This window comes from Protopterus annectens, chromosome 11.part0, assembly GCF_019279795.1.
Source record: "Protopterus annectens isolate FY-2018-M chromosome 11.part0, PAN1.0, whole genome shotgun sequence".
Lineage (NCBI taxonomy): Eukaryota > Metazoa > Chordata > Ceratodontiformes > Protopteridae > Protopterus > Protopterus annectens.
In genome coordinates, this window is record NC_056745.1 from 547,743,137 (window position 1) to 547,753,126 (window position 9,990).

The 9,990-nt window shown below is 41.5% G+C and overlaps 1 protein-coding gene across 1 annotated transcript; it reads right to left on the reverse strand.

Annotated features, from left to right (window-relative positions):
* Positions 1–2,927: 2,927 nt before the first annotated feature.
* On the reverse strand, positions 2,928–3,785 carry LOC122814965 (suppressor protein SRP40-like). The gene has a single exon (XM_044087223.1). It carries the CDS (start codon positions 3,783–3,785, stop codon positions 2,928–2,930), a length of 858 nt encoding a protein of 285 aa, XP_043943158.1.
* Between the last annotated feature and the right edge of the window lie 6,205 nt (positions 3,786–9,990).

The window sequence follows — 9,990 nt, forward strand, 5'->3', positions numbered from 1 at the left end:
AGCTTCTTTTCCTTTTTATATTTTAAACCAGACATAAATTGATCGACATTTTTAAAAATATTATCAAACTTCATTCTGTTAAACTCAAATAGTAAATCTGATTGTATACCGTTATTCACATGTTTAATTTTGTCATTTAATTTTACCATTTTTTATCATTGTCATTAATAAGGCAATCCAAATGTTCACAACCATGCCCGTTGAACATTTTAATCAGTTCCACATGTAATTCTGAGTTTTTTATCAAACCTGTCGGATATCGCCATAGTCGGAGTCCTTTAGGAACAAATTCTCTCTGTTTACACACTTGAAGATAACTGTTTTCAAGTTGCAGTTTCTGATACTCGAAAATATAATTTCTAGTTCATTGAGCTGTTCATGAAATGAACCATTGTTATCTCAGTGGTTCGAAGATGTGTTACCCCACTCACAATCTCCTTCAAGCCATTGGCTTAAAGTTTTTCTTCCGTTGAAGGACATGCTACTCTTGTATGTACTTCCATTAGGCGAAAACCGCTCCTCTTCTCTCGCCAGTACACTTGCTCTCGCTCCATGTTGGTGTTGTGCCGGTGTGATGTCAAAGTTGTTCGACTCGTCTTCTGCGACATTGCTACTCGTGTGACTAGACTGAGCCGCTTGTATTACCTGCGAGCCATCCCTTTCATGCTGAGTTCATTTCTCCATAAGGGAAACCAAATTTCCAACTGTACAATTCAAGTTATGCAAAGAAGATACCAATGAACCAAGTGTAGGTGAATCCCCACCGTCTACTCTTTCCATAGTCCACAAACAATGAAACCAAGTCCAACAATAAAACTTAATAAACACGAGGAAAAAAAGACGAGATCCACACTGTCCTTGTATTTAGCGCTTTCGTTTTTTAATAAAAACTTCTTCAGAATACACATACACAATGAACCTGACCCTTTTTATACACACACCCCTTCTCAATTAATGACATCACAATAAATCACATTAAATAAATCAACCCCATTAAGATACTTGAAAAAAATTCAGTAAATTTTATTTCATCTTGAACATACCTAAAGTTAAATAAATCATTTAAAATCACAACTTAGTGCATCATTAGAAAATATATAATTTCAAGACACATTCAAATATTGGTTCTTTTCTTTTTATTTTTATTATTATTCACAAATAACCCTCAGATTTTAATCTAAGGGTAGAGCTGATGGATATATTGGTGTTTAAACCTGGAAATAGTGTTGCGTTGGTTCTTAGCTGCCATCTAAGCTCCCTATTTTCCAAACATTTAGAGGACCACCTCTGTCTAATAATGTGACTTGTTCCAGAACTGAAAACCTAAAATTATGTCCCACATTGTTAATGGTGTGCACAGCCAAAACATTTTTATGTCCTGTTTTTTAATATCATGAAAATGTTGGTACATTCTGCTCCTAAGAGCATTAATGGTTTTACTGATATAAAAACAATGACACTGGGTGCACATCCCTATGTATACGACAGCCTTACTACTACAAGTAAATTTCTCCTGAAGTGTCACTGCTAGATTTTTTCTTCTGAGCCGGTGACATTTGTTGTGGTTCAGTTTCAGTGTCTGTGTAGGAAGATGAACCTTCCCTGAAGTGTCACTGCTAGATTTTTTCTTCTGAGCCGGTGACATTTGTTGTGGTTCAGTTTCAGTGTCTGTATAGGAAGATGAGCCTTCCCCTGAAGTGTCACTGCTAGATTTTTTCTTCTGAGCTGGTGACATTTGTTGTGGTTCAGTTTCAGTGTCTGTATAGGAAGATGAACCTTCCCTTTTTTCTTCTGAGCCGAAGAAATTTGTTGTGGTTTAGTTTCAGTGTCTGTATAGGAAGATGAACCTTCCCCTGAAGTGTTACTGCTAGATTTTTTCTTCTGAGCTGGTGAAATTTGTTGTAGTTCAGTTTCAATGTCTGTATTGGAAGATGAATCTTCCCCTGAAGTGTCACTGCTAGATTTTTTTTCTGAGCCGGGGACACTTGTTGTGGTTCAGTTTCAGTGTCTGTATAGGAAAATGAGCCTTCCCCTGAAGTGTCACTGCGAGTTGTTTTCTTCTGAGCCGGTGACATTTGTTGAGGTTCAGTTCCAGTGTCTGTATAGGAAGATGAATCTTCCCTTGAAGTGTCACTGCTAGATTTTTTCTTATGAGCCGATGACATTTGTTGTGGTTCAGTTTCAGTGTCTGTGCAGGAAGATGAATCTTCCCCTGAAGTTTCACTGCTAGATTTTTTCTTATGAGCCGGTGACATTTGTTGTGGTTCAATTTCAGTATCTGTGTAGGAAGATGAACCTTCCCCTGAAGTGTCACTGCTAGATTGTTTTCTTCTGAGCTGGTGACATTTGTTGTGGTTCAGTTTTAGTGCCTGTATAGGATGATGAGCCTTTCCCTAAAGCGTCACTGCTAGATTTTTTCTTCTGAGCCGGTGACATTTGTTGTGGTTCAGTTTCAGTGTCTGTGCAGGAAGATGAACCTTCCCCTGAAGAGTCACTGCTAGATGTTTTCTTCTCAGTTTGTGACATTTGTTGTGGTTCAGTTTCAGTGTCTGTATAGGAAGATGAACCTTCCCCTGAAATGTCAGTGCTAAATTTCTTCTTCTGAGCCAGTGACATTTGCTGTGGTTCAGTTTCAGTGACTGTATAGGAAGATGAGCCTTCCCCTGAAGTGTCACTGCTAGATTTTTTCTTCTGAGCCGGTGACATTTGTTGTGGTTCAGTTTCAGTGTCTGTATAGGAAGATGAATCTTCCCCTGAAGTGTCACTGCTAGATTTTTTTTCTGAGCCAGTGACACTTGTTATGGTTCAGTTTCAGTGTCTGTATAGGAAAATGAGCCTTCCCCTGAAGTGTCACTGCTAGATGTTTTCTTCTGAGCCGGTGACAGTTGTTGTGGTTCAGTTTCAGTGTCTGTATAGGAAGATGAGCCTTACCCTGAAGTGTCACTGCTAGATTTTTTCTTCTGATCCGGTGACATTTGTTGAGGTTCAGTTCCAGTGTCTGTATAGGAAGATGAATCTTCCCTTGAAGTGTCACTGCTAGATTTTTTCTTATGAGCCGGTGACATTTGTTGTGGTTCAGTTTCAGTGTCTGTGTAGGAAGATGAACCTTCCCCTGAAGTGTCACTGCTAGATTTTTTCTTCTGAGCTGGTGACATTTGTTGTGGTTCAGTTTCAGTGTCTGTGTAGGAAGATGAACCTTCCCCTGAAGTGTCACTGCTAGATTTTGTCTTCTGAGCCGGTGACATTTGTTGTGGTTCAGTTTCAGTGTAGGTGTAGGAAGATGAACCTTCCCCTGAAGTGTCACTGCTAGATTTTTTCTTCTGAGCCGGTGACATTTGTTGTGGTTCAGTTTCAGTGTCTGTGTAGGAAGATGAACCTTCCCCTGAAGTGTCACTGCTAGATTTTGTCTTCTGAGCCGGTGACATTTGTTGTGGTTCAGTTTCAGTGTAGGTGTAGGAAGATGAACCTTCCCCTGAAGTGTCACTGCTAGATTTTTTCTTCTGAGCCGGTGAAATTTGTTGCGGTTCAGTTTCAGTGTCTGTATAGGAAGATGAACCTTCTCTTGAAGTGTCACTGCTAGATTTTTTCTTCTGAGCTGGTGAAATTTGTTGCGGTTCAGTTTCAGTGTCTGTATAGGAAGATGAACCTTCTCTTGAAGTGTCACTGCTAGATTTTTTCTTCTGAGCTGGTGACATTTGTTGTGGTTCAGTTTTAGTGCCTGTATAATAAGATGAACCTTCCCCTGAAGTGTCACTGCTAGATTTTTTCTTCTGAGCTGGTGACATTTGTTGTGGTTCAGTTTCAGTGTCTGTGTAGGAAGATGAACCTTCCCCTGAAGTGTCACTGCTAGATTTTTTTCTTCTGAGCCGGTGACATTTTTTGTGGTTCAGTTTCAGTGTCTGTCTAGGAAGATGAACCTTCCCTTGAAGTGTCACTGCTAGATTTTTTCTTCTGAGTCGGTGACATTTGTTGTGGTTCAGTTTCAGTGTCTGTATAGGAAGATGAACCTTCCCCTGAAGTGTCACTGCTAGATTTTTTCTTCTGAGCCGGTGACATTTGTTGTGGTTCAGTTTCAGTGTCTGTATAGGAAGATGAACCTTCCCTGAAGTGTCACTGCTAGATTTTTTCTTCTGAGCCGGTGACATTTGTTGTGGTTCAGTTTCAGTGTCTGTATAGGAAGATGAACCTTCCCCTGAAGTGTCACTGCTAGATTTTTTCTTCTGAGCCAGTGACATTTGTTGTGGTTCAGTTTCAGTGTCTGTATAGGAAGATGAACCTTCCTCTGAAGTGTCATTGCTAGATTTTTTCTTCTGAGCCGGTGACATTTGTTGTGGTTCAGTTTCAGTGTCTGTATAGGAAGATGAGCCTTCCCCTGAAGTGTCACTGCTAGATTTTTTCTTCTGAGCCGGTGACATTTGTTGTGGTTCAGTTTCAGTGTCTGTATAGGAAGATGAACCTTCCCCTGAAGTGTCACTGCTAGATTTTTTTCTTCTGAGCTGGTGACATTTGTTGTGGTTCAGTTTCAGTGTCTGTGTAGGAAGATGAACCTTCCCCTGAAGTGTCACTGCTAGATTTTTTCTTCTGAGCCGGTGACATTTGTTGTGGTTCAGTTTCAGTGTCTGTGTAGGAAGATGAACCTTCCCCTGAAGTGTCACTGCTAGATTTTTTCTTCTGAGCTGGTGACATTTGTTGTGGTTCAGTTTCAGTGTCTGTGTAGGAAGATGAACCTTCCCCTGAAGTGTCACTGCTAGATTTTTTCTTCTGAGCCGGTGACATTTGTTGTGGTTCAGTTTCAGTGTCTGTATAGGAAGATGAACCTTCCCCTGAAGTGTCACTGCTAGATTTTTTCTTCTGAGCTGGTGACATTTGTTGTGGTTCAGTTTTAGTGCCTGTATAATAAGATGAACCTTCCCCTGAAGTGTCACTGCTAGATTTTTTCTTCTGAGCCGGTGACATTTTTTGTGGTTCAGTTTCAGTGTCTGTATAGGAAGATGAACCTTCCCTGAAGTGTCACTGCTAGATTTTTTTCTTCTGAGCCGGTGACATTTGTTGTGGTTCAGTTTCAGTGTCTGTATAGGAAGATGAACCTTCCCCTGAAGTGTCACTGCTAGATTTTTTCTTCTGAGCCGGTGACATTTGTTGTGGTTCAGTTTCAGTGTCTGTATAGGAAGATGAACCTTCCCTTGAAGTGTCACTGCTAGAGTTTTTCTTCTGAGCCTGTGACATTTGCTGTTGTTCAGTTTCCGTGTCTGTATAGGAAGATGAACCTTCCCCTGAAGTGTTACTGCTAGATTTTTTCTTCTGAACTGGTGACATTTGTTGTGGTTCAGTTTCAGTGTCTTTGTAGGAAGATGAACCTTCTCCTGAAGTGTCACTGCTAGATTTTTTCTTCTGAGCTGGTGACATTTGTTGTGGTTCAGTTTCAGTGTCTGTGTGGGAAGATGAACCTTCCCCTGAAGTGTCACTGCTAGATTCTTTCTTCTGAGCTGGTGACATTTGTTGTGTTCAGTTTCAGTGTCTGTATAGGAAGATGAACCTTCCCATGAAGTGTCACTTCTAGATTTTTTCTTCTGAGCTGGTGACATTTGTTGTGGTTCAGTTTCAGTGTCTGTATAGGAAGATGAACCTTCCCCTGAAGTGTCACTGCTAGATTTTTTCTTCTGAGCCGGTGACATTTGTTGTGGTTCAGTTTCAGTGTCTGTATAGGAAGATGAATCTTCCTCTGAAGTGTCATTGCTAGATTTTTTTTTCTTCTGAGCCGGTGACATTTGTTGTGGTTCAGTTTCAGTGTCTGTATAGGAAGATGAACCTTCCCCTGAAGTGTCACTGCTAGATTTTTTCTTCTGAGCCGGTGACATTTGTTGTGGTTCAGTTTCAGTGTCTTCATAGGAAGATGAACCTTCCTCTGAAGTGTCACTGCTAGATTTTTTCTTCTGAGCCGGTGACATTTGTTGTGGTTCAGTTTCAGTGTCTGTATAGGAAGATGAACCTTCCCCTGAAGTGTTACTGCTAGATTTTTCTTCTGAGCCGGTGACATTTGTTGTGGTTCAGTTTCCGTGTCTGTATAGGAAGATGAACCTTCCCCTGAAGTGTTACTGCTAGATTTTTTCTTCTGAGCCGGTGAAATTTGTTGTGGTTCAGTTTCAATGTCTGTATAGGAAGATGAACCTTCTCCTGAAGTGTCACTGCTAGATGTTTTCTTCTAAGCCGGTGACAGTTGTTGTGGTTCAGTTTCAGTGTCTGTATAGGAAGATGAGCCTTTCCCTGAAGTGTCACTGCCAGATTTTTTTCTTCTGAGCTGGTGACATTTGTTGAGGTTCAGTTCCAGTGTCTGTATAGGAAGATGAATCTTCCCTGAAGAGTCACTGCTAGATGTTTTCTTCTCAGCCGGTGACATTTGTTGTGGTTCAGTTTCAGTGTCTGTATAGGAAGATGAACCTTCCCCTGAAGTGTCACTGCTAGATTTTTTCTTCTGAGCTGGTGACATTTGTTGTGGTTCAGTTTCAGTGTCTGTATAGGAAGATGAACCTTCCCATGAAGTTTCTTCTGAGCCAGTGTCATTTGTTGTAGTTCAGTTTCAGTGTCTGTATAGGAAGATGAACCTTTCCCTGAAGTGCCACTGCTAGATTTTTTCTTCTGAGCTGGTGACATTTGTTGTGGTTCAGTTTCAGTGTCTGTATAGGAAGATGAACCTTCCCCTGAAGTGTCACTGCTAGATTCTTCTGAGCCGGTGACATTTGTTGTGGTTCAGTTTCAGTGTCTGTATAGGAAGATGAACCTTCCCCTGAAGTGTCACTGCTAGATTTTTTCTTCTGAGCTGGTGACATTTGTTGTGGTTCAGTTTCAGTGTCTGTGTAGGAAGATGAACCTTCCCCTGAAGTGTCACTGCTAGATTTTTTCTTCTGAGCCGGTGACATTTGTTGTGGTTCAGTTTCAGTGTCTGTATAGGAAGATGAACCTTCCCTTGAAGTGTCACTGCTAGATTTTTTCTTCTGAGCTGGTGACATTTGTTGTGGTTCAGTTTCAGTGTCTGTATAGGAAGATGAACCTTCGCCTGAAGTGTCACTGCTAGATTTTTTCTTCTGAGCCGGTGACATTTGTTGTGGTTCAGTTTCAGTGTCTGTATAGGAAGATGAACCTTCCCCTGAAGTGTCACTGCTAAATTTTTTCTTCTTTGCCGGTGACATTTGTTGTGGTTCAGTTTCAGTGTCTGTATAGGAAGATGAACCTTCCCCTGAAGTGTCACTGCTAGATTTTTTCTTCTGAGCTGGTGACATTTGTTGTGGTTCAGTTTCAGTGTCTGTAGGAAGATGAACCGTCCCCTGAAGTGTCACTGGTAGATTTTTTTTTCTGAGCCGGAGACATTTGTTGTGGTTCAGTTTCAGTGTCTGCATAGGAAGATGAACCTTCCCCTGAAGAGTCACTGCTAGATGTTTTCTTCTCAGCCGGTGACATTTGTTGTGGTTCAGTTTCAGTGTCTGTATAGGAAGATGAACCATCCCCTGAAATGTCAGTGATAAAATTCTTCTTCTGAGCCGGTGACATTTGTTGTGGTTCAGTTTCAGTGTCTGTATAGGAAGATGAACCGTCTCCTGAAATGTCAGTGCTAAATTTCTTCTTCTGAGCCGGTGACATTTGTTGTGGTTCAGTTTCAGTGTCTGTATAGGAAGATGAGCCTTACCCTGAAGTGTCACTGCTTGATTTTTTCTTCTGAGCCGGTGGCAGTTGTTGTGGTTCAGTTTCAGTGTCTGTATCAGAAGATGACCCTTCCCCTGAAGTGTCACTGCTAGATTTTTTCTTCTGAGACGGTGACATTTGCTGTGGTTCAGTTCCAGTGTCTGTATAGGAAGATGCATCTTCCCTGAAATGTCACTGCTAGATTTTTTCTTCTGAGCCGGTGACATTTGTTGTGGTTCAGTTTCAGTGTCTGTATAGGAAGATGAACCTTCCCCTGAAGTGTCACTGCTAGATTTTTTCTTCTGAGCCGGTGACATTTGTTGTGGTTCAGTTTCAGTGTCTGTATAGGAAGATGAACCTTCCCCTGAAGTGTCACTGCTAGATTTTTTCTTCTGAGCCGGTGACATTTGTTGTGGTTCAGTTTCAGTGTCTGTATTGGAAGATGAACCTTCCCGTGAAGTGTCACTGCTAGATTTTTTCTTCTGAGCTGGTGACATTTGTTGTGGTTCAGTTTCAGTGTCTGTATAGGAAGATGAACCTTCCCCTGAAGTGTCACTGCTAGATTTTTTCTTCTGAGCCGGTGACATTTGTTGTGGTTCAGTTTCAGTGTCTGTATAGGAAGATGAACCTTCCCCTGAAGTGTCACTGCTAGATTTTTTCTTCTGAGCTGGTGACATTTGTTGTGGTTCAGTTTCAGTGTCTGTATAGGAAGATGAACCTTCCCCTGAAGTGTCACTGCTAGATTTTTTCTTCTGAGCTGGTGACATTTGTTGTGGTTCAGTTTCAGTGTCTGTATAGGAAGATGAACCTTCCCCTGAAGTGTCACTGCTAGTTCTGAGCCGGTGACATTTGTTGTGGTTCAGTTTCAGTGTCTGTATAGGAAGATGAACCTTCCCTTGAAGTGTAACTGCTAGCTTTTTTCTTCTGAGCCGGTGACATTTGTTGTGGTTCAGACTCAATGTCTGTATAGGAAGATGAACCTTGCCCTGAAGTGTCACTGCTAGAGTTTTTCTTCTGAGCCGGTGACATTTGTTGTGGTTCAGTTTCAGAGTCTGTATAGGAAGATGAACCTTCCCTGAAGTGTCACTGCTAGATTTTTTCTTCTGAGCTGGTGACATTTGTTGTGGTTCAGTTTCAGTGTCTGTATAGGAAGATGAGCCTTACCCTGAAGTTTCACTGCTAGATTTTTTCTTCTGAGCCGGTGACATTTGTTGTGGTTCAGTTTGAGTGTCTGTATAGGAAGATGAACGCTTCCCTGAAGTGTTACTGCTAGATTTTTTCTTCTGAGCCGGTGACATTTGTTGTGGTTCAGTTTCAGTGTCTGTATAGGAAGATGAACCTTCCCCTGAAGTGTCACTGCTAGATTTTTTCTTCTGAGCCGGTGACATTTGTTGTGGTTCAGTTTCAGTGTCTGTATAGGAAGATGAACCTTCCCCTGAAGTGTCACTGCTAGATTTTTTCTTCTGAGCCGGTGACATTTGTTGTGGTTCAGTTTCAGTGTCTGTATAGGAAGATGAACCTTCCCCTGAAGTGTCACTGCTAGATTTTTTCTTCTGAGCTGGTGACATTTGTTGTGGTTCAGTTTCAGTGTCTGTATAGGAAGATGAACCTTTCCCTGAAGTGTCACTGCTAGATTTTTTCTTCTGAGCCGGTGACATTTGTTGTGGTTCAGTTTCAGTGTCTGTATAGGAAGATGAACCTTCCCCTGAAGTGTCATTGCTAGATTTTTTCTTCTGAGCCGGTGACATTTGTTGTGGTTCAGTTTCAGTGTCTGTATAGGAAGATGAACCTTCCCCTGAAGTGTCACTGCTAGATTTTTTCTTCTGAGCCGGTGACATTTGTTGTGGTTCAGTTTCAGTGTCTGTATAGGAAGATGAACCTTCCCTGAAGTGTCACTGCTAGATTTTTTCTTCTGAGCCGGTGACATTAGTTGTGGTTCAGTTTCAGTGTCTGTATAGGAAGATGAACCTTCCCCTGAAGTGTCACTGCTAGATTTTTTCTTCTTTGCCGGTGACATTTGTTGTGGTTCAGTTTCAGTGTCTGTATAGGAAGATGAACCTTCCCCTGAAGTGTCACTGCTAGATTTTTTCTTCTGAGCTGGTGACATTTGTTGTGGTTCAGTTTCAGTGTCTGTGTGGGAAGATGAACCTTGCCCTGAAGTGTCACTGCTAGATTTTTTCTTCTGAGCCGGTGACATTTGTTGTGGTTCAGTTTCAGTGTCTGTATAGGAAGATGAGCCTTACCCTGAAGTGTCACTGCTTGATTTTTTCTTCTGAGCCGGTGGCAGTTGTTGTGGTTCAGTTTCAGTGTCTG